Genomic DNA, 27,955 nt, shown 5'->3' with positions numbered 1-27,955 from the left:
ATCTACATCATTTCCAACATGCAATTAATTAATTTTTTTATTACCCTGATATTTTTGAATACAGATATGACTGTTCTATAAACTGTTATTAGCTAGAGTGCATACCTGACCACTCAGATAATAAAAATTCAGTGATGGAAAAACTAAAAGCCTATAATAAAAAACCTTGTAGTTGGCAGAAGTTGAACCTGAGCAGGGAGACCCAAATGAATTTCTAATCCATCGCCTTAACTACTCGGCCACAACTAGCTTTTAAGGGCAGCATGTGCATAATTCTGATAAAAAAGAAAATAAACTGTATACTTGCAGAATGCATATACATCTTATATCATTAAAGCCACTAGAATACTGGAAATCTTAATCCATAATGCATTATATTCAAGTGTGGGATCCACATCAACAGAATCTAATTCATCAATCAAATTTTAATTAATGTACAAACTCAGATATGAGTATTGTCGTACATGTGTAAGTAAGTAGTATAATTAGTATAGATTATAAAGTCTCTCTTTGAAAGTTTGTAAATCTGGTGAACATATCAGACACTGGGGTAAAGTATTCCATAATTTGATTGCTTGTGGAAAAAAGGAATTTGAATAGGCGTATGCATTCACATGCACTCTACAGGGTAGCTTAAATGGTTCAAAGATGAGCAAGAACATGCAGTAATATTAATAATCTCTATTGGACTACAATGAAATAATTGATTATTCTATTATTCTGCTATGTAGCTACCAGCTTTTGGGTTCCTTGTTTACCAGACAAGTTATGGTTTTTTCATTGGTGGACAAATCTGTGAATTAAAAGGGGTATGTGGTAAAACTCAGGTATACTTACACTGATCAATAATTATATGGATAGTTATAGAACTTATCAAATTTACTAAAGGCAGTGCAATGAGTAAAGACAAAAACTCGGAGCATTCACATTATTGACATGATCATGCCCATAAAAGTGTATTGTCAAGAAATACATCCTGATGTATCATAGGTATTATTAAATGAACGCTGCTATAGGTCTAGAATTTGGGTAGTTATGACAGTGCTTTAACTATATAGTTCAGTTTGTACTAAGATTACTACTACGGACTGAAGCTTAGTGCTTCTTGCTAGTGTATGGAATAACACATGTACAGATGAGCAATGATTTTGTTGATATTATGCTATCATAATTGTCATAATATATTATGTTGTCCAATACACATTTGTGGCTGTCCACACCGCATCTTGAATAGACAGTTTCACCAGGGGCTTTTCCCCCAAATGCCCCATCCTAGGTATGCCATTGCATAATGGTTGTGAACTTAACTCTGTGCATACTCTTATTCTAGAGGGGGCTGAGTCTCTCCATTTCTAAAAGATTGGTATACTTTTATAGAGTAGTTGGATACTCAAACAGAGCAGTAAATTTAAATCTGTTGTATACTAAAATTTAGTCTAACTATTGTTATAAACTTAAGGTTAATATTCAAATATTTCTTGTGTGTGTGTGTGTGTGTGTGTGTGTGTGTGTGTGTGTGTGTGTGTGTGTGTGTGTGTGTGTGTGTGTGTGTGTGTGTGTGTGTGTGTGTGTGTGTGTGTGTGTGTGTGTGTGTGTGTGTATGGGCAAGACCAGAGCCCAGAGATTTTGAGTGGTCCGGCCATCCATGGACCACAATGGAGGTCGCAGTCATGTACACTACTTTTTTTTATTGATCAGATGTGATTTTTAGATTATTTGTTTTCATGTGATACTCAATTCAACTGCATGTGATAAGTATGCATATCATGCCAAGCTAGAGGGTCTGGGGGTATGCTTCTCCAGGGAAATTTTTGAAAATAGATGCTCTGAAATGGCATCTAGAAGCTATTTTATTTGCAAGGCCTCTTTATCCTTTTTGTTTACATCAAGGATATATCCTGGTAATTTTGTACTACAATACCAATTAATTCAATCTCATATCTAAAATTTTACTTTCATAATTTTAGTGAAAGCTTACTTCTTTGGGACACAGAAGTCATTGAGATTGTATGCATGCTTGATCAATTAGCTCAATGCAATGCCATGCAGATGACTCACTGGAACTTTTGAGTAATTTGAAGACAATTAACATACATGTATAATGGCTTAGACTAAGTAGAACAGTGGCTATATTGTATACCAAATGCTCTATTAGAATATTGCAATGACTGTTCTATTAGAGTATATCAAGGTGACTGCTCTATTAGAGTATGTCGATCTTTTTACAATTCAAGTAGCTGAAAAGTGGACCGGCCAGACTGTGGGCTCCGGCCCTGTGTATGTGGGGTGTGGGAGGGGGGGGGGGGACAGAGAGGGGGGAAGCATATGAAAACATCTAAGAAAGCCCCTAGAAAGCACATGCTCCACATACTGAGTGAGCTTTCCATATTGCACAAATTGAAATTGTATCAACCAGTCTCCACATGCATGCCCCCTCGAGCTCATTTTAACTTCTGTTGCTACATTATTATTGCCTGTACTACACTACTTGGTTTAAAGGCAGGATGATTCAACACATTAAAAAAGATCATTATTTAGCAAATTGATGTCTGCAATAAAATTAATGCTTTCAATTCTATCAACCTTTTACTTTATTTGCACATGTAATAGTTGTAACACGGGCATGAGGGCTTTGCCTGATATGTTTGCCCGACTACCCAAGGGCATACATTTCAGGCAAAGCCTGAATGCTCGGTGTTACAGCTAATATTATATGTAACACTTTGCATGGGCAGATCAAAGGAATAATTCTTTTGATCTGCCTATTTGTGTTGTTAAGTGTTTCTTTCTTTTAAAAACTACTAAAATGTATATAAAACCTATATAGGCAAGATGCACTTTACATTGTGGGTTTCATGTGGCTTACAATTGAGTCTACTGTAGCTCTTAATTGAGACACACTGAATCCCACAATAAAACTTTGGTGATATAGGTTTCTTACACATTTTGAAAACCTTACATAGTAAGTGCTAGTGCTATAGTAGACTTTTTTGAAACTATACCAAACCACATCAAAAGCACTTTCAAGTACATCAAAAGTACTCTCAAATACATGAAGTAACTTCAAAGGCTTTAAACTGATTGATTTAATGACTTTAAGGCTTTAAATACAACTTCAAAGTATTGCATAATAGTTGTAATTACCACATTCACCCCTGATCTTCCTTATATGTCAAAATAGTCTAGCTGTCAAAACAGCCTAGTTGTAACCCTGCTACATACAAAATGTAGCCCGGGCGGTTCCTTTGATCTGAGGTGTGAAAGTGTTACACGACAGTTTAAAGAATGTGTCTTATATATATATATATCAAGACACATGGTAGTGTGTCGTGCGGCCAAGAAAGTCGGCGACCACACCGTGAGTATATTTACAGGAAGAAAGAAAACAGCTTTTTCACGCATGCATAGCTCCATGGCCCCTTCTCCAAAGCACGCTATTTTTGCATTATAGCTGTCCCCCAGGTAGGGTACGCCGCACAGCAAATATTTTTTATTTATTTTTTTGTTTACTTATAACTTATTACAATTACAAACAACTATTACAACTAAATTCGCAACAGCCATTTGTGAGATATGGGCGTCCAAAATTTCGTTTTAATTTCTTCGTTTTTTTCTTCTTATGCCGTACGGGGGGCTACGGGGGCTAAGGTTTCTTTTCGCACACTTTGCAAAAATTGCTATAAAATGCAAATGTGTAACTCCATTGCCTCGATCTTTGGCACAAATTAAGAACGTGTAACGGTGGATTCACGTACCAAGTTTGTTGTAAGTCTGAGTAATATTCAAGGAGTTATGGATGTTTATTCACGTAAAAACAGATCAAACTTCTGTCACGGCTACAGGGTAAACCAAGTATAGAAATAATTTGAAAATTGGTGTGTAGATAGGCTGATCGTCGTAGCAGTGCCTTTTGATAGTTTGAATAGCAATAGAATTACAGCAGCAAAGTTATAAAGCAAAAACTAAGCAAGTGTAAAATCGCGGGATCGAGATACTCTAATAGAGCAATCACCACGGGGTAAAAAAGGTGTGCAAAAAATGTCGAAAAAAAACTTACCAGAGTTCGAACCAGGGACCTCCATACCTAACATCTGCATCCTTAACCACTGCTACCTTGACTGATCACCTCAATTAATTTCTGCTTTATAAATGAAATTTCTAGTTGAAATCTGCTTATAGTCAAACGTTTGTAATTTCATAGATCTACCAATAGAAGTTCTAGACTGTTCTAGAACATTCTATGTATGTTCTAATAGAAGTCCTCAAAAAAAATATGCACTCTATTAGAGTATTACAATAATATTATCAAATATTGAATTAAATCATGCAATGAAATACATTTATAAGTCTGTCTTCAATAATCATCATTGTATCTACATAGAAATGTGAGTAAAAACAAATCTCAAAGTCAGCCATAGGCTGGTTTTGGGCCTTGTAGAGTACAAAAAGGAGTGGAATCCGCACAAAAACAGCCAAGCTGTGAAAAATGGTGCGGCCTTAAAAAGCCTGGATGAAAAAAGTTGTGAAATCAAAAGTGGCGGCCAAGAAATAGCTGCAATGATGTTAATGCAAAAAATTTTAATAATGGCCGTGTGCATTGTTAAAATTTATTAGCATTAACATCATTGCAGCCATTTCTTGGCCGCCACTTTTGATTTCACAACTTTTTTCACCCAGGCTTTTTAAGGCCGCACCATTTTTTCACAGCTTGGCTGTTTTTGTGTGGATATATATTTAACAGAATATAATATACATGCCTATAGAGCAGGCACTACTGCTAATATATGAATAAGACAAGACTGCATGATGCATACAAATATAACTAAATGACAAGAATATAGTTTTCAAAAACACACATTTAAAAATGTTTTGATCTAATAAAGTTTCCAGTGTTAAGAGCTACCATTAGCAATTTCTATTGTATCACCAGGAGTGTGCAAGTAAATGCACAAAAACAGTGACAAGCCTGCAGCTGCCTTTTTAGTCACATCTTCACGAAGTGACTCTGACCCAATTGTTGCTGTGGCATAGTTACAGCCGTAATACGACAAGGTAGAAACTGTGGTATCCATGTCTTTTCCATGCATGATTTTCTTGGCACTGATTCCACCGGTATGATATTCACAAGAAAGGTTCTCATACTTTACAAATCTCAGGACAAACTTAACAAGGGAATGATCATAACAAGACTTCAAGCATAGCTTAAATTTTACATCTTTGGAACCTTTTGCGTATTCTTTTTCTTCCACACATTTGTCAGTAACTACACATGTTTCTGGAATATCTGGAAGTGGATTAACGTTTATAGCACATAAACCTTTCCAACCAGTTGTACCAATACGACTAATAATTGTTTTATTCTTCCATTTTTCAAGCACCACTGTGTCTGGCGTTACAGAGATTATTTCAAAACAAGGCTTTCTTTGTTTGACCTGTTCTGCAGACCCAGAATATTTTTCTGGAACCAAGTGGTACTCTAAAGCAGTAGTATAGAGTGTTGAATCTGTTTCTTTTATCGATCGCACTTTATCAATGAGATCATATTTGGATATCAGAGGGTATCGTATAAGTTGAAATATACTTTTGTCAGCATCTGCAGTATCAGATGACTTTTCTACTTGATTTTTATACCATCCCACAGTTGCTAAGAAAAGATCTATCTCACTTGCGTGCACATCTGAACTCTGTAGGAAAGTGGAGAGAACATCAGTAGGAAGCTCTTTAAACTGTGATGTCTTGATTAATTCAACAGCTTGAGTGAACATGTATGATAGACATTTGTCTGTTAACAGCTGAAAGTTTTTGCTGTGAGCATAAGTAGCAGTTTGGCAACAATTATCCACAGAAAGTGTTGTACCGATGTAGTCCACACAGCAAGACTCCAGTGCTTCAATGCCAAAGTAGTTAGCAGCTTCCAACACACATAAACATTTATTCACATTAAAACATACCTTCCCCATGTACATGAATGCTAGGAGATACTGAAGTATTTCACCACCTATATTGGGTAGTTCAATCTCCTTCTGACTACTCTCTTTCATGTTACCGTACAACATAGCATGGAACACTGGTGAACTAGCTGCTACTATTACCCTATGAGCACTCACACTACCACCATCAGATGTCTTGAATGTAACATCACATGTACTGGGGTCTTCCAGAAGTGCACCAAAAATCTTCAATTGCCATCCTGCATCATCTATGGTGCATTTAGTGTCATCTATAGTCAATTTTTGTAAATCTTTTCTTATATCCTCATCTATGCTCATTGCAACACTCCTAAATATATAACCATATCATTTAGGGTAGTAGCATAACAGTTTAAAATACAATTGCACCGAGTTGCACAGCTTTAGGATTATGCAACTAAAAGTCATTTTGACTGTATTCAAATGTTTATATTTCATGTGCAACATATATGTGACCATCTCTGGGAAAACCAGTCTTATCACCCATTTACACGTATCAAGAAATATTGGTTTTAAATATTCAGAGTGTTGCAGCTTGCCAATGGTGGTAGCTACACGTACCAGATTTTCATACATTTACAACAATTTATTACCTTCCAGATTATTTACTAGCAAGTAGTCAACAGTTAAATTTCCCACCATTTCAGATGATTTTTAAAGTAAGGTTGACTGTATCAGGCAAAGGAATGGGAGGTGGAGGCCAGTAGGAGGGCAAGAGGTTGTTTAAAAAATTGAAGAATGTGCAGGGATGAATTATACCAAGTTGTAAGCCATTCAGGGCACAAAACTGGAAGGATAGGAAATTTACTCATTATTCAATAACACAGAGCTGTACAAGCACACACAGCCATCTCCTAAGGTCCCAGACCGTTTGTTTGGCTCACCACTGAGCTTGGAAAAGGCAACAAGCAAAAACAGACCCCCTTAACGTTGTGACAGTGAAATTTGATAGTGCATTCATAAAGCTTTGTGTCAAAAAATCAACATTACTGTCATGGACACAGTGCCAGAAATAAGTGTTCAGTATTGAGTGGTCATATGTCCTAGCAAGAATAAATTTGCTAGGTCATTGTCAGATTTGGTTGGTCATCCTGCATCATTGCTATACAGTGTGTATGCAAGTTTACTTTATCTTTGAACAATTATGTATGTATATCCATTATAATAATAATAACTTTGATTAACAAAATTTAGTAGGAGCCCATATGAAAATGGGCTCCTACTGTATGTGGTAGAGTCAAGAATGTTTCTAAGTGTTACGTGTGTTACAGTGGTGCAAATGAAGGATTGCTCCTGCAAGTTTAGGCTCCAGGTCTTTGTTCATTTTTTCAAAAAGATACAGTAGGTGCTGAGACTACGTCAGATGGTAGGGTCCGCAACATGAAAAATGAAGTTGCAAGAAACAAATCCCTGACTATTGTAGTATGTTACCCTTAGTGCCCCATCAGTAATACCACCCTTGGTTTGGAACTGAGTTCCCTTGTTGGAGAGACACGCGGATTTTAATATCTCACATAATTGATCTTTATTTCGTGCGCTCCAAAGAAGAGCTCCCAGATTCTGAGTGTAATATCAAGTGTTGTTGGCCTACCAAACCATGTATAGAAGTGAGTAAACCTTTGCCTGTGTTTTCCATGGAGGCTGGTTTTCTGGGATGAGCCGAGAAAAATTTTCATTTGAGGTGTTCTACCAGCCAAGAGAAGAGAAGCCAATCCTATCACATAAGATGGTAATGAAGTTGGATGCATAAGTATTCTACACACCAAGTTTGAAAGAGCTGTGACCTTTCTAACCATCTGGCTGGAAGAGATGAAAATTTCAGTGCAATGATCTTCTATGATTTTGGTGGGTTGCCTCCTTCCTAATGTTACAAACTGTCTTCCTAGGGGCTTTAAATCAGGGGAAGATCCAGAAGAACATCTGAGGTTTCTAAGAAGTGGTCAAATCCTTGACTTGTAAAGTTAAAAGGTCATTGCAAGCTACTACTCTAATAGAACATTCACTCTATTAGAACAACCATGTATAGTCACTACATTTGCCATCTGCTTTTGGTTCTAAATACCTATATAGATTGCTTGGCAAGTGTGTATTTTATGGACATTAAAATCTTGATATTTTAACCTTGTGATGCTGCAGGCAATGCAGTGTCCAGGATGCTGGAGAGTCTAATAGTATTTGAAATCCATTCATTTGTTATGAAGTAATCATTTTGCATTGGCTGGAGCACTTTATTGCAGGACCAGTTCCATTAAGCTCACATTTTATATACCTGGTTTTCTACACGAAAATTAACAACAATAATAATGTATCTTGTGCAACTGCCTAAACAAATAACCACTCAGTAATGCAGGTATAACCATAATTCTAAAGCTGCTGCGTATATGGCCTATGAGTATTGATTCATGACTAAGATAGAGGTAAAGCTTTACAGTTTTATCTGTCAATGTGATTGTTCTATTAGAGTAGTTTATTACTTTATAGGTGTGGTAGACCAATAGATTACACACGATTTTACAGTGCCCTTTTATCATGTTTTGCACAAGTAGTAAAATAGGGCTGGGAACCACAAGGCCATAGTCCCCCAGTTTTGGTGGCCAATTCTTGTAGCAAAAGATCGATGTGTTCTTAATCATTCCAATAGAGCAATCACAACTGTTAATCACTGCTTAATTTTTAAAGTGACACCCAAAGTACTGTCTCAGAGCCCTGGGGCATGCATCCAGATGGAATCTGTGTCTGCATGGGCTAATTAAAGAACTTTTTACATTCAATTCAATGGCAGATCCAGGATGGGGCATTTGGGGGAAAATGCCCCCTCACCTTATGGAGGAGCCATACTTCTGATTAAATACAAACCATATATGCCAGGCCATAATCAGCTTATAAAACTCGCGAAAATATGCACATTTTACCAGCATTTATTACGCAATTCACCTGAAACTAAAGCAAACCAAAGTTAAACTGGCTATGAAATTGTCACCCAGCACCTTCGTGCGTACTAAGTTCCTATAAAAATCATTATTGTGTTGCTGTTGTTTAAGACATTCAACGCCTTTTAAACAGCTTTAATGACTTCACAACTATCTGCAAAGGCCAAAATGGTAAAAATCAACAGTGAGATGCTACTAAGAGGTGTATTATTTGCTGCTTCAAAAATGTAGCAACTAACAACAGGATCTGGCTCTCCCTAACTACCTACAACTTGCCTGTTTGTGCCCCTCCCCTTGCCAGGTTTTGGATCCGCCCCTGCAATTGCAAGTAGCCTGAGTCAAATATGCTCAAAATTTTGCCCAAAACGCATTCAGGAATTTCCCTAAATTTTCACCCATTATGCTCATCAGATGTTCCCATTATTCTTGCATTATGCTGTTAGGTTAGCAACAATTCTGACAATTATCTTTGAACATTTTAATAAGTGAATGTTCTATTAGAGTATTTCACAACAAAAGTGGTTGTTCTATTAGAGAGTATCGATCTACAATGCATTTGAGTACTCAGTTTGCAGCATCCACGCACTGACTGCTCTATTAGAAACTATCAATCTATTTTCATAGAATTAAGCTGTATAGCTTAAAATATTCACCTAATATGCTAGCATTATGCGGCATAGCACTCCAGCCTATTACACTCTTTACTATGCCGGCATATTTGACACAGGCCTAATTGCAAGTACATCATAATTAAATGTAAGAAGATGTGCGTGGTTGAACAATTTCTTGAACACATTAGTGCATTTTATTGTCCAAAGAATACATTTAACCCGTTGTATTGATTTCTGCTTGTCACAGGTCCATATGCATTGGTCTGCTCTGTGTAACAACACCCGTTCAAAATAGCAAACTTATCGAAAATACTCATCAATTTGCAATGTTATCTGTTTTAATAAAGCCAAATTTCTGTTCACTAGATCTATTAATTTTGCATCTCTACCGATGTCATTGTTTCCCTTACCATATCAGTGATTGTTTGTTCCACTGTTGTTGAGTGCATCTGTAAGAAGCTGTCATCAAAGTTAATAAATGCATGGCTAGAGCAGACTGAAATGTAGCATTATAAATCATTTAGGGTATCAATTCAGCTAACTAGTTTGTAAAGAAATAATTGGCTATAAGCTTGAAAAATATTTTGAGTATTGATGGATGAGAAACTGATGATTGAGTTTATGTTACCTAATTTATTTAAGCATATGGTCATGCACATGTATGATTTGTTTACTGTAAACTACATGTGTGTAATGTAATAGACTAATCACACAGTGTAATATGGCACGCCTCACTATATAGCTTAATAGGATGTGGGAAATGTATGCAGGAGCTAAAATACCGTAATTTGCTTTTTTCGTTGTAAAATAATCTAATCAAAAACAGCCAAGCTGTAAAAAAAGGAGTGCGGCCCTTGAAAAGACTATGGTGAAAAAAAGATGTGAAATCCAAGGTGGCGGCCAAGAAATGGCTGTGATGGTAGGTTAATGGTAAAAATTTTAATAACGACAGTTCAGGTGAATTTGGTGCCGCTTGGTCAATTGGCACAAAATTCACCTGAATTGTCGTTATTAAAATTTTTACCATTAACCTACCATCACAGCCATTTCTTGGCCGCCACCTTGGATTTCACATCTTTTTTCACCATAGTCTTTTCAAGGGCCGCACTCCTTTTTTTACAGCATGGCTGTTTTTGATTAGATATCACTTCTTTTTGTATTTGTATACTCCAAAGCCAGCCTATGGCCAGCTTTGGGGCTTTTTAACCTATATAATTTTCTTTACCACAGGAAAAAGAAACAGATGAAGCAGATTTTATAAATACTTTAACTCATTCTGATTTTATCAGTAAATGTACACATTATATATATAATGCATATATCAAGAGTTCATTATATTATGAACTCTTGCATATATTTATTACATGTCAATTAATCCCACAGGATAATTTGCAGCTGATCTCTCTACTGGGTGACTTGAAATGTAGCTGAACTCTCTACAGGGTGATATGCTTGTACGTAGATGAACTCTTTACTGGATTCTCTCTACAGGGTGACTTGACTCTAGCTGAACTCTCTACAGGGTTATCTGTTTGTAGTTGAATTCTCTACAGGGTGATTTGTTTGCAGCTGAACTCTCTACAAGGCAACTTCTTCTAGCTGATCTGTCTACAGGGTGACTTGTTTCTAGCTGGTCTCTCTACAGGGAGATTTGTTTGTAGCTGAATTCTCTACAGGGTGATTTGTTTGCAGCTGAACTCTCTACATGGTGGTTGCTTTGTAGCTGAACTCTCTAAAAGGTGACTTCTTATAGCTGAACTCTCTACAGGGTAATCTTTTCATAGCTGAACTCTCTACAGGATGATTTGTTTGCAGCTGAACTCTCTACATGATGATTTCTTTGTAGCTGAACTCTCTACAGGGTGATTTGTTTGTAGCTGAAATTCCTACAGGTGATTTGTTTGTAGCTGAACTCTCTACAAGGTGATACTTCTAGGTGATCTCTCTACAGGATGACTTGTTTCTAACTGAACTCTCAACAGGGTGATCTGTTCATAGCTGAACTTTCTACTGGGTGGTTTGTTTGCAGCTGAACTCTCTACATGGTGGTTTCTTTGTAGCTGAACTCTCTACAAGGTAACTTCTTCTAGCTGAACTCTCTACATGGTGACTTGTTTCTAGCTGATCTCTCTACAGGGTGACTTGTTTCTAGCTGAACTCTCTACAGGTGATTTGTTTGCAGCTGAACTCTCTACATGGTGGTTTCTTTGTAACTGAACTCTCTAGAGGTAACTTCTTCTAGCTGATATTTCTACAGGGTGATTTGTTTGTAGCTGGATTCTCTACAGGGTGATTTATTTGCAGCTGAACTCTCTACAAGGTGACTTCTTCTAGCTGAAATCTCTACAGAGTGATTGATTGTTTTTGCAGCTGAACTCTCTACATGGTGGTTGCTTTGTAGCTGAACTCTCTAAAAGGTGACTTCTTCTAGCTGAACTCTCTACAGGGTGATCTTTTCATAGCTGAACTCTCTACAGGATGATTTGCTTGCAGCTGAACTCTCTACATGATGATTTTTTTGTAGCTGAACTCTCTACAGGGTGATTTGTTTGTAGCTGAACTCCGTACAAGCTAACTTCTTCTAGCTAATCTTTCTACAGGCGATTTGTTTGTAGCTGAGTTCTCTACAGGGTGTTTGTTTGCAGCTGAACTCTCTACATGAGAGTTTCATTGTAACTGAACTCTCTACAATGTGACTTCTTCTAGCTGAACTCTCTACAGGGTGACCTGTTTCTAGCTGACCTCTCTACAGGGTGACTTGTTTCTAGCTGAACTCTCTACAGGTGATTTGTTTGCAGCTGAACTCTGGTTTCTTTGTAGCTGAACTCTCTACAAGGTAACTTCTTCTAGCTGATCTTTCTACAGGGTGATTTGTTTGTAGCTGGATTCTCTACAGGGTGATTTATTTGCAGCTGAACTCTCTACAAGGTGACTTCTTCTAGCTGAACTCTCTACAGAGTGATTGATTTTTTTTTGCAGCTGAACTCTCTACATGGTAGTTTCTTTGTAGCTGAACTCTCTACAAGGTAACTTCTTCTAGCTGATCTCTCTACAGGGTGATTTGTTTGTAGCTGAACTCCCTACATGGTGATTTGTTTGTAGCTGAACTCTCTACAAGGTGATACTTCTAGGTGATCTCTCTACAGGATAACTAGTTTCTAACTGAACTCTCAACAGGGTGATCTGTTCATAGCTGAACTTTCTACTGGGTATTTGTTTGCAGCTGAACTCTCTACATGGTGGTTTCTTTGTAGTTGAACTCTCTACAAGGTGACTTCTTCTAGCTGATCTCTCTACAGGGTGATTTGTTTGTAGCTGAACTCTCTACATGGTGATTTGTTTGTAGCTGAACTCTCTACAAGGTGATACTTCTAGGTGATCTCTCTACAGGATGACTAGTTTCTAACTGAACTCTCAACAGGGTGATCTGTTCATAGCTGAACTTTCTACTGGGTATTTGTTTGCAGCTGAACTCTCTACATGGTGGTTTCTTTGTAGTTGAACTCTCTACAAGGTAATTACTTCTAGCTGAACTCTCTACAGGGTGACTTGTTTCTAGCTGATCTCTCTGCAGGGTGATCTGTTCATAGCTGAACTTTCTACAGGGTGATTTTTTTGCAGCTGAACTTTCTACATGGTAGTTTCTTTGTAGCTAAATTCTCTACAATGTGACTTCTTCTAGCTGAACTCTCTACAAGGTGACTTGTTTTCTAGCTGATCTCTCTACAGGGTGACTTGTTTCTAGCTGAACTCTCTACAGGTGATTTGTTTGTAGCTGAACTCTCTACATGATGGTTTTGTTGTAGCTGAACTCTCTACAAGGTAACTTCTTCTAGCTGATCATTTTACAGGGCATATTTGTTTGTAGCTGAGTTCTCTACAGGGTGATTTGTTTGCAGCTGAACTCTCTACATGGGAGTTTCATTGTAACTGAACTCTCTACAATGTGACTTCTTCTAGCTGAACTCTCTACAGGGTGACTTGTTTCTAGCTGGTCTCTCTACAGGGTGACTTGTTTCTAGCTGAACTCTCTACAGGTGATTTGTTTGCAGCTGAACTCTGGTTTCTTTGTAGCTGAACTCTCTACAAGGTAACTTCTTCTATAGCTGATCTTTCTACAGGGTGATTTGTTTGTAGCTGAATTCTCTACAGGGTGGTTTATTTGCAGCTGAACTCTCTACAAGGTGACTTCTTCTAGCTGAATTCTCTACAGAGTGATTGATTTTTTTTGCAGCTGAACTCTCTACATGGTGGTAGCTTTGTAGCTGAACTCTCTAAAAGGTGACTTATTCTAGCTGAACTCTCTAAAGGCTGATCTTTTCATAGCTGAACTCTCTACAGGATGATTTGTTTGCAGCTGAACTCTCTACATGATGATTTCTTTGTAGCTGAACTCTCTACAGGGCGATTTGTTTGTAGTTGAGTTCTCTACAGGGTGTTTGTTTGCAGCTGAACTCTCTACATGGTAGTTTCTTTGTAGCTGAACTCTCTACAATGTGACTTCTTCTAGCTGAACTCTCTACAGGGTGACTTGTTTCTAGCTGATCTCTCTACAGGGTGACTTGTTTCTAGCTGAACTCTCTACAGGTGATTTGTTTGCAGCTGAACTCTGGTTTCTTTGTAGCTGAACTCTCTACAAGGTAACTTCTTCTAGCTGATCTTTCTACAGGGTGATTTTTTTGTAGCTGAATTCTCTACAGGGTGATTTATTTGCAGCTGAACTCTCTACAAGGTGACTTCTAGCTGAACTCTCTACAGAGTGATTGATTTTTTTGCAGCTGAACTCTCTACATTGTGGTTTCTTTGTAACTGAACTCTCTACAGTGTGATTTGTTTGTAGCTAAACTCTCTACAGGGTGATCTGTTCATAGCTGAACTCCCTACAAGGTAACTTCTTCTAGCTGATCTTTCTACAGGGAGATTTGTTTGTAGCTGAGTTCTCTACAGGGTGATTTGTTTGCAGCTGAACTCTCTACATGGTGGTTTCTTTGTAACTGAACTCTCTACATGGTGATTGGTTTGTAACTGAACTCTCTACAGGGTGATCTGTTCGTAGCTGAATTCCCTACAAGGTAACTCTTCTAGCTGATCTTTCTACAGGGAATATTTGTTTGTAGCTAAGTTCTCTACAGGGTGTTTGTTTGCAGCTGAACTCTCTACATGGTAGTTTCTTAGTAGCTGAACTCTCTACAATGTGACTTCTTCTAGCTGATCTCTCTACAAGATGACTTGTTTCTAACTGAACTCTCTACAGGGTGATTTGTTTGTAGCTGAACTCCCTACAAGCTAACTTCTTCTAGCTAATCTTTCTACAGGCGATTTGTTTGTAGCTGAGTTCTCTACAGGGTGTTTGTTTGCAGCTGAACTCTCTACATGGTAGTTTCTTTGTAGCTGAACTCTCTACAAGGTAACTTCTTCTAGCTGATATTTTTACAGGGCATATTTGTTTGTAGCTGAGTTCTCTACAGGGTGATTTGTTTGCAGCTGAACTCTCTACATGGGAGTTTCATTGTAACTGAACTCTCTACAATGTGACTTCTTCTAGCTGAACTCTCTACAGGGTGACCTGTTTCTAGCTGGTCTCTCTACAGGGTGACTTGTTTCTAGCTGAACTCTCTACAGGTGATTTGTTTGCAGCTGAACTCTGGTTTCTTTGTAGCTGAACTCTCTACAAGGTAACTTCTTCTAGCTGATCTTTCTACAGGGTGATTTGTTTGTAGCTGGATTCTCTACAGGGTGATTTATTTGCAGCTGAACTCTCTACAAGGTGACTTCTTCTAGCTGAACTCTCTACAGAGTGATTGATTTTTTTTGCAGCTGAACTCTCTACATAGTAGTTTCTTTGTAGCTGAACTCTCTACAAGGTAACTTCTTCTAGCTGATCTCTCTACAGGGTGATTTGTTTGTAGCTGAACTCTCTACATGGTGATTTGTTTGTAGCTGAACTCTCTACAAGGTGATACTTCTAGGTGATCTCTCTACAGGATGACTAGTTTCTAACTGAACTCTCAACAGGGTGATCTGTTCATAGCTGAACTTTCTACTGGGTATTTGTTTGCAGCTGAACTCTCTACATGGTGGTTTCTTTGTAGCTGAACTCTCTACAAGGTAATTTCTTCTAGCTGAACTCTCTACAGGGTGACTTGTTTCTAGCTGATCTCTCTGCAGGGTGATCTGTTCATAGCTGAACTTTCTACAGGGTGATTTGTTTGCAGCTGAACTCTCTACATGGTAGTTTCTTTGTAGCTGAATTCTCTACAATGTGACTTCTTCTAGCTGAACTCTCTACAAGGTGACTTGTTTTCTAGCTGATCTCTCTACAGGGTGACTTGTTTCTAGCTGAACTCTCTACAGGTGATTTGTTTGTAGCTGAACTCTCTACATGATGGTTTTGTTGTAGCTGAACTCTCTACAAGGTAACTTCTTCTAGCTGATCATTTTACAGGGCATATTTGTTTGTAGCTGAGTTCTCTACAGGGTGATTTGTTTGCAGCCGAACTCTCTACATGGCAGTTTCATTGTAACTGAACTCTCTGCAATGTGACTTCTTCTAGCTGAACTCTCTACAAGGTGACTTGTTTTCTAGCTGATCTCTCTACAGGGTGACTTGTTTCTAGCTGAACTCTCTACAGGTGATTTGTTTGTAGCTGAACTCTCTACATGATGGTTTTGTTGTAGCTGAACTCTCTACAAGGTAACTTCTTCTAGCTGATCATTTTACAGGGAATATTTGTTTGTAGCTGAGTTCTCTACAGGGTGATTTGTTTGCAGCTGAACTCTCTACATGGGAGTTTCATTGTAACTGAACTCTCTACAATGTGACTTCTTCTAGCTGAACTCTCTACAGGGTGACTTGTTTCTAGCTGATCTCTCTACAGGGTGACTTGTTTCTAGCTGAACTCTCTACAGGTGATTTGTTTGCAGCTGAACTCTGGTTTCTTTGTAGCTGAACTCTCTACAAGGTAACTTCTTCTATAGCTGATCTTTCTACAGGATGATTTGTTTGTAGCTGAATTCTCTACAGGGTGGTTTATTTGCAGCTGAACTCTCTACAAGGTGGCTTCTAGCTGAACTCTCTACAGAGTGATTGATTTTTTTTGCAGCTGAACTCTCTACATGGTAGTTTCTTTGTAGCTGAACTCTCTAAAAGGTGACTTATTCTAGCTGAACTCTCTAAAGGCTGATCTTTTCATAGCTGAACTCTCTACAGGATGATTTGTTTGCAGCTGAACTCTCTACATGATGATTTCTTTGTAGCTGAACTCTCTACAGGGTGACTTATTTGTAGCTGAACTCCCTACAAGGTAACTTCTTCTAGCTGATCTATCTACAGGGCGATTTGTTTGTAGTTGAGTTCTCTACAGGGTGTTTGTTTGCATCTGAACTCTCTACATGGGAGTTTCTTTGTAGCTGAACTCTCTACAATGTGACTTCTTCTAGCTGATCTATCTACAGAGTGATTTGTTTGTAGCTGAATTCTCTACAAGGTGATTTATTTGCAGCTGAACTCTCTACAAGGTGACTCCTTCTAGCTGAACTCTCTACAGAGTGATTGATTTTTTTGCAGCTGAACTCTCTACATTGTGGTTTCTTTGTAACTGAACTCTCTACAGTGTGATTTGTTTGTAGCTAAACTCTCTACAGGGTGATCTGTTCGTAGCTGAACTCCCTACAAGGTAACTTCTTCTAGCTGATCTTTCTACAGGGAGATTTGTTTGTAGCTGAGTTCTCTACAGGGTGATTTGTTTGCAGCTGAACTCTCTACATGGTAGTTTCTTTGTAGCTGAACTCTCTACAATGCGACTTCTTCTAGCTGAACTCTCTACAGGGTGATTTGTTTGTAGATGAATTCTCTACAGGGTGACTTGTTTCTAGCTGATCTCTCTACAGGGTGACTTGTTCCTGCTGAACTCTCTACAGGTGATTTGTTTGCAGCTGAACTCTCTTACATGGTGGTTTCTTTGTAGCTGAACTCTCTACAAGGTTACTTCTTCTAGCTGATCTCTCTACAACATGACCTGCTTCTAACTGAACTCTCTACAGTGTGATCTGTTCATAGTGGAACTTTCTACTGGGTGATTTGTTTGTAGCTGAACACTTTCCATGATTGTTTCTTTGTAACTGAACTCTCTACAAGGTAACTTCTTCTAGCTGATCTCTCTACAGGGCAATTTGTTTGAGCTGAACTCTCTACATATCAGGAAGTTTGGCTCAAAAATGGAAGTTTGAGGCCAGCTGCAGGTGATAAGTCTAATTGTGACCGGATTTCACATAACAAGGCTTCCACACACACAAAATCAAACTTACGTTTTTCCCAGAAATGGATTGCTGGCCTAATACACTATCACATTCCACACTGTACTTCCTTCAGGACTGGCAAGTCTGGTTTCTGTGGCAGCTTTCTTCCGACCCTGTCAAAGCCACGAGTGGGAGATTGGCGCCATTGAATGGCCATGGCTTTGTGATAATGGTGTGTAGTGAGCTGGGACTTCACAGAGAGCTCACCAATAGTGTTCTCGGTCAATTTGGAGTGATTTGAGGGCCATGGAGAGCTCAAACTTGGCCTCTGGATTCCAATCGTCTTCTTACTCCATTTTATACCCGTATATTAAGACCACCATCCACCCCCACCCTCCCACCCTATTACTATCACCTGTGATATTATTACCCACTCGAGAAAAGCTGCCCAAAACAGGGCTAATTTTGGGTATCAGAAATGTATACACCCACTCAGTGATAGCTAGTAAATAGATGCATACTTGGTGCAAATTTTGTTTGCACAGCTGTAGGCACTGGGAAGTTATTACACAATGATTACTTAAAATCGCCATATCTCCTAACGAAGTTTTGTGCGTCGAAGCCGGGTTTTGTCAAATTCAGTCACAATTATAATCAAAGCAATTTAGCAGCTGCAATTATTTTACTTGTTATATTTCATTGATTAAAGACTTTACTGTTGCTATTTTTCCACTTTTGTAGGTTTTGAGAGATTTCTACTTAAAGGAGTCATCACAGACTGTCTATGTTGCGTATAGTGTATTCATGACAGGTGTACTGGAACATTAGAACTTTAGTACGCATACAGAACTTCTTTAATAAAATCGTTTTAAAGCTATGTATTACTTCTAAGGAGTTATTTATAGTTAAAGACTTGCTGTGCGTTACTACTCAGACCTGCCAGACGGAGTCCATGCCAAATCGAAGCAATAATATCGCTCAGAATCATGCACATATTTAACCTCCAACTTTGCCATTGTTTTGACGAGTGATAGTTTGCGCTACATGTGCTCACGATGGCTTGTTGGAATCGCTCAAGAATAAGCTAAAAGAATCTAGCAACGAATCCAGGATAATCCAAGCATGTCACGAGATATGAATGAATTTATTGGAATAATCAAAATGCCCATTGGAAATGTATTGCAGATGATTGTGTTCTTTTATTGTGAAAATGACGAGCAGAGTTTTCGTGTACTGAGCTTCACTTGGTACCATCCTGTTCGTCAAGAGTTGCTCTTTCTCATGGTACTTGCGAATCTGAAATTGTCTTTTGAGTGAAAGGATATGTGAGTACAAAATGTCAGTACAATAGAAACTGTGCAACTTATAGTGAACAAATCAGTGCAGCTGGACCAAATCTCCACAAACTTCTTGATATGCATGATGGTTTCTTTGTAGCTGAACTCTCTATTAGGTACCTTCTTCTGGCTGATCTGACTACAGGGTGACTTGTTTGTAACTGAATTCCCTACAGAATAATTTGCAATGTAATATAATTAAGTAAATTATAAATGCAGCTGAATGCTTTATTAGGGTGACTGTTCTATTAGAGTATCTCGATCTCGCATTTGCTACACGTAGTTACCTTTCGAATCATAACTCAGTGGTTTGTAATCCGATTCTTCTGTACTACTGCAAGGACTTTCTATGATGATTATTCCAGCTACATACTGATTTTCAGCTCATTGCTCTAAGCGGTTTGCCTGGTAGACACGAAAACTAATAGTTTTTTATTCATAAAAATCGATTGCGTAATTTTGACACAGGTCGGGTTTTGTGTCATATCTCCATGGTCTTTATCCCGATTCCTTTCAAACCACACAAAGGCACTCCTACGATGGTTGCTCCATCTACATAGCAATTTTCAACTGATTCCTCAAAGGAGTTTACCCTGTAGGCGTGACAGACCTTCGACCTTATTTTACGCAAATAATCGGTCATAACTCCGTGAATGTTCATCGGATTCCTACCAAACTTGGTACACAGATCCGCCTTACTGAGCCCTTTAAGTGTGCCAAATTTCAGCCCGACCCGAGCACGCATTCGTGTTTTATGGCGGATTTTGCGAAGTGTGCGAAATGAAGAAGTATAGAAGAAGAAAAAAACGAAGAAATTAAAACGAACTTTTGTTCGCTCGTATCTCGGAAATGGCTGGAGCAATGGTCTTCAAATTTGGTGTGTAGACTCCCCTTACTGGTCGGCACCTCTCTATCAAATTTGGTTCCAATCGGATAAGGGATCACAGAGCTACATAGGTGTGAAAATTGCGTTTTCTTTCTTCCTGTTAATATACTCACGGGTGGCACGCCGGCTTCTTGGGCCGCACGACACACTACCGTGTGTCTTGATTTTGTATGCAAAATTTGTACGAAAATTTCTTGCACGAAAATTTTTATACGAGATCGAACTACTCTAATAGAGCAGTCATTTACGTAAATCATACGAAAATATTTTTACACGAAACTTTTTTGCATGAAAATAAAGCGAATTACAGTAAGAAATGAAAGACCTGGCAGTTTGTCTACTTATTGAGCACAATGCAACTACTGAATATAGATAATTATTATAGAGTTAATCATGAAGGAGCCATTGCAGTGATAAACATGCTTATTTATGCTAATAATTATAAATTTAGCATGTGCTTATTGTGCTACACTTGAAAGTTGTTAACAAAACTTTATGGTAAACAGTCTATTCCTCATGGGCAGCAGAGAAGGGGGGGGGGGGGCTGTAGCCTCTGTGAAAAAAATTATGGGGGCATTATTCTTGCCATGAATAAATTACAGTCGCACATGAATGCCATTTCACCACTAATGGCTTAATCTATTTAGCAAAAGTTGTGTAGCAGGGTCTAGTACTTATCAAAAACAGTATTATAGAACTCCTCTGTGAAAACAGCTCCATTTCAGTCAAAGGAGTTCTCTAGAAAAGTTACAAAAAACTTAATTCCACAGTCATGAATGATCACAATAAACTCTGTTGTATATAACTAGAGGCCACCGGTATGTGCCAGCAATGTTGCATTGGCACAGTGATCACAATCTGCAATATTATGCATACACATTACACAACATACAGTAGATAGTTACACATTATTGTATATGCAACAGTGCATCTTATAGATCACAGACTATTGGCAACCACAGAAAATAATTCCATGTATAAACAGTACCTTAGCCAGCACTCAGAGCAGTGTGTGTGCTTACGAAAATGATATGTATGCATATGTACACAGGCAAGGGAGTTTAACTGGCGTCAGAAAATCACAATACTAAAATAATTAAGGTGGCGGTCAAGTGGCAAACAGGCACCGTTACTGTTAAAAGCCTTGCGACATTTCAAACCACATGCATTATGCAATCTGTTAGCTACATAATAATAAATTCACAAGTACGATTATTTACTATGCGAGTGCAACGAAACTAGCTGTCGCGAAGAAACGTTAGAGCAAATAGAGAGCCAAAGGTAAGGGGAGGTCTTAGATACGCATTGAATGCAAAGTTTTGGCGATAAATTATATTCCTGACGTCTAGAAGACAAAAATGAATGAAGAGCTATTGCAGGTCAACTCTTGTAGCCAAGAGAAAAGCTATAAACGAACGGTGGAACAGCCACACAAGCCCTCAGTGTTATGAATTGACAACTACTGTTCATTGTGAAGATAAGTCTTGTTAAAATTTAATATAAATATATCATAGAAAATAATTCGTAACTATAGATAGTAGCAGTGGCACCACCTCCTCCAGTACTGACATTACTCAAGTTGGTACCACCTCCTCCTGCACTGACACCACCTCCTCCAGCACTGACACCATTTCCTCCAGCACTGACACCATTTCCTCCAGCACTGACACCACTCCAGTTGGTACCACCTCCTCCAGTACTGACACCACTCCAGGTAGCACCACATCCAACATCAGCACTGGCCTTGATACTAGTACCTCAAGTGATGTTCCTCGTGCCAGGTTACATCTGGAAAGTAGCCAAGTCATTAGCTTCAAAAGTTTACAGGAGGCATTTCACAAAATTACCAATCACAGTGCTACATGTCAAGCTCCTGTAGAGTTGATCAGAGAAGTAAAGTGAGATGGCCATGCAGCACTTTTTTAGCTAAATGTGAAAAATATCATGAAGATTCACTTCAAGTGATAAATAATGGTTACAAGGAACGGTGGCACATTTAGGTCAACACATGAAAGTAATGTCGCCGCTGTGATAGGTCAAATGGCAACAGGTGGTGGATTCAGCAACCTGGAGCAGTCTCTTAGCATTATTGGCATTCCTCCACTATCAAAGCCTGTGTTCATAGATACTGAACGATGCTTAGGTCACTTATTTGAGCAGTACCTCACTGAACTGATGTTAGAAGCTGGTAGGGAAGAAAAACAAAATTGCAAATGACAACAAACGAGACCATCAAGGCATACCTGCTATCACAGTAATCGTCAATGCTGGTTGGAGCAAGAGATCACACCAGCATTCTTACAATGCAAATTCAGGTGTAGGTGTGATTTTTGGGGCTGCTACAAACAAGCTCCTGTACATGGGAGTTAGAAATAAATACTGTGTAGCTTGCTCTATTGCACATAAAAACAAGGCTGACCCACCTCAACACAAGAACTGGACAGGATCATCAACTTCAATGGAAGCTGACATCATTGCTACTGGATTCAGAATATCAGAGGAAATGCATGGTGTCAGATACGCAGAAGTAATAGGAGATGGTGATAGTTCAGTTCTCCACAACATTCGCACCACAGTACTGTCCTATGGCAGAGAAGTCAATAAAGTTGAATGTGTGAATCATGCTGTGAAAGGGTACAGGTCAAAATTAGAAAAAGACTTCCTTGCATTCCATGGACGTGGTGGTCTTACCAATTCAGTTATTGTAAAAATAACACATGGTGCACACTGTGCAATATGGAAGCACTATGATCGAGACAAATAATGTGATGCAGCTTCAACAGGGCTTAAGAGCAGGTCCAAAACATTATTTGGGCTACCATGAGTCCTGTAACTCTGAGTGGTGCTCTGAAGTAGCAAGTGGCCACCCAAGAAACATAAATCTTGATGATGTGCCTCCAAACCTCCTCTTTGCAGTGGAATGGGCTGGAGGTAGACTGGTAAACAAGGCCCATCAGTTGATTGGCAACAAAACAACAAATTTGATGAGTGTTTTATGGTGGTCCATGCAAAAATGGATGGAGGAAAACAGATAAATAGAATCCAGTCTGGCTCCTTTGAGCATAGATGTATGACTGCAGGCTTGTCCATTACTCTTAGTCCAACATGGTGTGCAGATACGTACATGGAGACACCTTTTTGGTATGCCATCACTTGTAGCTCAATCATATGCTTACAAACGTAAAAGAAAGCACGACAGCCAGGAAAAAGTCTGAGTCATACAAGTGTGCATGTCAGGAGAAAAAGTATCATATAACACCAGCAATCCCAGATGAAGATTATGGGCCAGATGCCACTGCTCCAGACATCACCAGTCAACAAAAAATATTCACGACATCTGTAAAGAGTTCCTCAAGTCCCTGTGTGTTAGCGATGCAAAAGCTGCTGAGCTAGCTGCTGCTACTGCTGATCAGGACGTTTCTTCGAATAGTTTATGGCAAAGGCTTCGGAGTGTGTGGCTAACAGCTTCATCATTTGCTACTGTGGTCAAACGTAGATCAAAGTTTGAAAAATTGGTTGAGCCCATCCTTTACAGGCCACCTCGGAATACAATAGCTGCATTGGAGTGGGGCAAAAATCATGAAGAAGCTGCAAGAACAGCATACATAAGTGTCAAGGTCAAAGAAACTTCTCTACCTTATCATGTCCTTTGCACGGGTATACATATCAGCAGCAAACATTCATGGCTGGCTGTATCTCCTGATGGTCTTGTGGATGATTCAACAGAGACTAGTGACAGGCAACATGGAATCCTTGAGATTAAATGCCCTTACTCTGCAAGGACCATGACTCCAGAGAATGCCTGTGAACAATTGAACCGATTCTGTTGTTCCTTGGTAGATGGATGGGTAACACTGAAACAACACATATTATTATTATCAGATACAAGGACAGATGGCAATTGCAAACAAGCCATGGTGTGACTTTTGTGTGTGGACACCAAACGGCCTTGCTATTGACAGAATAGAATGAGACACAGACTTTTGGCAGTAGAAAATGTTTTTCCAAGTTACAAACATTTTATAACAAGTATTTGCTACCTGAAATTGCCAATCCTGTGTACCCTACAGGACAAAAAATACAACCTCTCTTGAACATTGACAACTTGTAACAGTGTTAGTGTTGTTATGTGGTTTTGTAGTATTGTTTGTAGTGATATATGTTTACTGTGTACGTGTTATGACAATAATTCACCAGTTTCATTGTTGAGTTCACAATAGCAACGATTCTCCACTGGTTTAACAACTGATTTATTTGTTCAAACTCACAACAATCAGCTATAACTGCTCCCATTTGTTGGAGCACTACACATGTTTGAGCATACATCGATAATACGTCATAATAAACCTTTCATACGAGTGACATGAGCTCTTTTAGAGAAGAAAGTCAAACAAAGCACAAAACCACAAGCAATCTTAAAATTCGCATTGATTATGTAACTCGCACATTCGAGCGTGTGATCTACACCTGCACCTAGTGAGCAGCTTTTTTCCATGACGGTTAATCGTAAGAGGCCAAAATTTGGATTCCGGTTGAAACCTCAATTATTAAATTTAAAACAGCCTAGCTAGCACAGTAACTGTTATTGCTATGCTGACAGTTTACAATTGCTGGTGGCCTAACAAATGTAGTAGTGTATAATTGTTGCACTGCGGGTCGGCGTTGTAGTTCTATAGCCGTTTTTAGTGCCATTAGCATAACTTCTGTGGATATCTTAGCGCCTCTGATGGCAATTATACACAGTTACACAAAGACCAATAAGAAACATCGTTTCTCCAAAGATGGAGAGACTAGAGATACGCGTTAGTTAATATTCTTGACTGAAAGAATATTACAAATATCTTATTTAATAGCAATTAAGTCTTCTTTACGATGCTAGGGCATGGGGTTGTGACTTCTTAATCTTCACTCTAGTTGTGTTCCTTAAAACCTGCATGGAGACAAACATAGAGTAGTTTTTAAAAAATCATTACAATTGTAGGCGCCCACTCGTGCCCACTTGACTGTCACCTTAAAGCAACTTGTACAAAAAAAAACAAGTTAAGTTAGCAATAGTGGTATTAATTGATTTGTGTATATTGTAGGTGTGACATGTTTCTGAAGATGAGTCAGCAATGAAGTGACACAACAAGGTGGTGAAGGAACAACTGGCAAATGATCCCAATCAAGCCAATAGACTCTGTTGTAACTAGAAACCACTCCAGTAAATCAGCAGTGTGGCATTGGCACTAGTTGGCATAGTGATCACAGTCTATAATATTATGCATACACAACATACAGGAGATAGTTACACATTGTTATGCAGCAATGCATCTTCTTGTTGATTGCAGATTATTGGCAACAGACTATGAGTTTTTTCGAAGAGTTTTTAATTTCAGATGTTTCAAAGAAGCACTTCTCTTCAAAATTAAATTCCAAAGTCCAAACACTCTATGAAAATAAAATCCCACAATAAAAAATGGTCACATGGAAGACAAGTGTGTATAGTGTGGTAGTGTGTTGTTCATCGGAGGTTCAATCGCAGTGTCTGATGGCTGTTTAGCACTATTTTAAACACTTTCGAAGAAACTTCTGGACCCAAACGGGTCTTTATCTCGACAGCTTCTACTCAGGATGCCAATGACACCTATCTGAAAGCTGCAGCACGATCCAGACTAAGCAAACATGGATCATACGTTGTACTTATGGGAGTTCAGCAGGCACAAATTGCTAGATTTGCTTTTGCTCATGGAAATAAGGAGGTGATTCATCACTTTACAAAGTAGTATAGTGTTCCAGAAATCCCAAGATGTACAGTCAGCACGTGGAAGTCCAAATATACTGATGAGATATCTCGAAAGCGGACTGCTGGAGAGTTTGAGCCCAATGGTAAGATTGTGGTACATAGTATACCATCAAAAAAGCAATGCCAGCCATTGTTATTAGGTGATGAATTGGATGAACAAGTGAAGTGCTATGTCAGGAATGTCAGAGAGAAAGGTGGAGGCATAGACACTACAGTGCCTATCGCTTGTGCTGAAGCCATGGTTAAAAGAGCCAACAAAATGTTATTAAAGGAACATGGTGGGCCAATCAACCTCTCAAAGAGCTAGGCTATAAGTCTCTCCTTGGGTGTATTGGCTATTTCAAGTGAAAAGTTAACACATCCTCAAAGGTAGAGCCTTCTTATTTCGAGGAACTAAAAGAGCAATACCTTCTTGACATAAGGGCTGCAGTACAGTTAGCAATGATACCAGTGGATGTCGTCATCAATTGGAACCATACTGGAGTAAATATTGTACCTGGTGCTCAATGGACAACAGAAGAAAAAGGGACGAAGCGCATAGAATGTGCAGGGGCAGATGATAAACATCAGATTACAGTAGTTATCTGTGCCACAGCAAGTGATATTTTCGTTCCTTTTCAAGTAATTTATCAGGGTAAAACCCCTGCATGCTTACTGAGATTTGTCTTTCCAGATGATTGGAATGTGAGATTTACTCCTAATCATTAGTTGAATGAAGAGAAGACACTGGAGTGCATCAACAAAGTTATAATATTGCCTTTTATTCAAGCAAAGTGTGAAGAGCTAAAGCTTCTACTAGATCATCCTGCTTTAGTAATATGATCAGTTTAAGGGCCAGCTAACAGATTCTGTTCATTCCTTTTTGGATGCCAATAATATTTATATCCTCAGAACTGCATTGACTGCTTACAGCTAATGGATCTGGCTGTCAACAGATCAGCAAAGGAATTTTTATGCAAGAAATTTCGTGTTTGGTACGTACTCTGAGTAGGTTGAACAGAAGATGATCAAAGGTGACACTAGCGTAGTGGACACAAAGATGTCTGTAATGAAGCCAATTGGTGCGAGCTGGCTTAAAAGCCAATACACCTACCTCAAGGAAAATCAAACTATTGCTGAGAATGGTTTTAAAGCTGCTAGCATTATTGATACACTTACAAACTAGAAACTTAATTAAAACACAGCTTATGATTTTTATTAATCATTGTGTAAGAACAATTTCACTAAAATAATCACAAATTCAATAATGTACTGATTTACTCTACAGTTGGAAATGACGTAATCATCTTCTTGTCAATGCATTGTGCCAAATGAAGCCTCATTAATGACTGATCAAAAGTCATGACAGCGGGGTCTTGACCACAACAAATGGAGGCAGCATTGGCTATTTCAAATAGCCCACAATCATCTACTCCTGACTGTTTATGGATTTTGATAGAATAAGGTATTGCTGATGATCCAAAAACGTTTGATATGATATCACAGATACCATCATCTAAGTCATCATAGATGGAGTCATAACCTTTACTTGGTTTTCTTTTTCAAGATTTATAAATGTTGCAATGCATGATCCAGTGGTCACCACATGAATGTACGATTTGAACCACGTTTTGTTCAAACACATTTTTTTCCTTGTAACAGTGTAGAACACAAACGCTTCATCTTGGGAAATTGGCTTTTTAACAGTCTTTTTGCAACATTAATTACTATATCATTAAGCTTCTCCCCTGCAATAACAGAATCTCTATCTTCCATCCTCAGTTTTATCCCACCAGCACGCAACCATTCTTTTCTTCCATTCTTGTTAGCACTGGTGTCAATCTTCCTTTTCTTTTTGGCAGGCTCCTCTTCAGTCTTTATGCAAATTGTCTGTTTCTCTTTGACCTTGGTCTCTGCTGCTTCCTTCTTCACCTTCATCTCAATAGGCTTAACTTTCTCTCTGTTTTACCAGTAATTACTAACACATCACTATTTCTACTGGTGCTACTCTTGTCAGACTTTATAACTTCTTCACAGTCTGAAACTTCTTGAGATTGCTCTCTACTTTTGTAGAATAGGACACCGATTCTAGCAACCCCTTCACTACCTCCAGGAATTCTTCATTTTCTGAATAAAATCCATACTGGCATGGGACATCCAATCTACCTTGAATGAGATCCCTTCAATATTCCAGTAGCATGGCATACTATCACTCCGGTA

At 38.7% G+C, this 27,955-nt stretch overlaps 1 protein-coding gene across 1 annotated transcript in view; it reads right to left on the bottom strand.

Moving 5' to 3' along the window:
- Positions 1-4,762: 4,762 nt before the first annotated feature.
- LOC136240561 (kelch-like protein 9) overlaps positions 4,763-27,955 on the bottom strand; it is a 28,525-nt gene continuing 5,332 nt past the window's right edge. The window contains exon 2 of the mRNA XM_066031558.1: positions 4,763-6,279. Coding sequence (XP_065887630.1) covers positions 4,893-6,269 — 1,377 coding nt within the window. The 5' untranslated portion in view covers positions 6,270-6,279 and the 3' untranslated portion in view covers positions 4,763-4,892. The remainder of the gene's footprint in view (positions 6,280-27,955) is intronic.

This window comes from Dysidea avara, chromosome 12, assembly GCF_963678975.1.
Source record: "Dysidea avara chromosome 12, odDysAvar1.4, whole genome shotgun sequence".
Classification (NCBI taxonomy): domain Eukaryota; kingdom Metazoa; phylum Porifera; class Demospongiae; order Dictyoceratida; family Dysideidae; genus Dysidea; species Dysidea avara.
The sequence above is the reverse complement of the archived record's forward strand: the minus strand, read 5'-3'. Positions and strand labels throughout refer to the sequence as shown.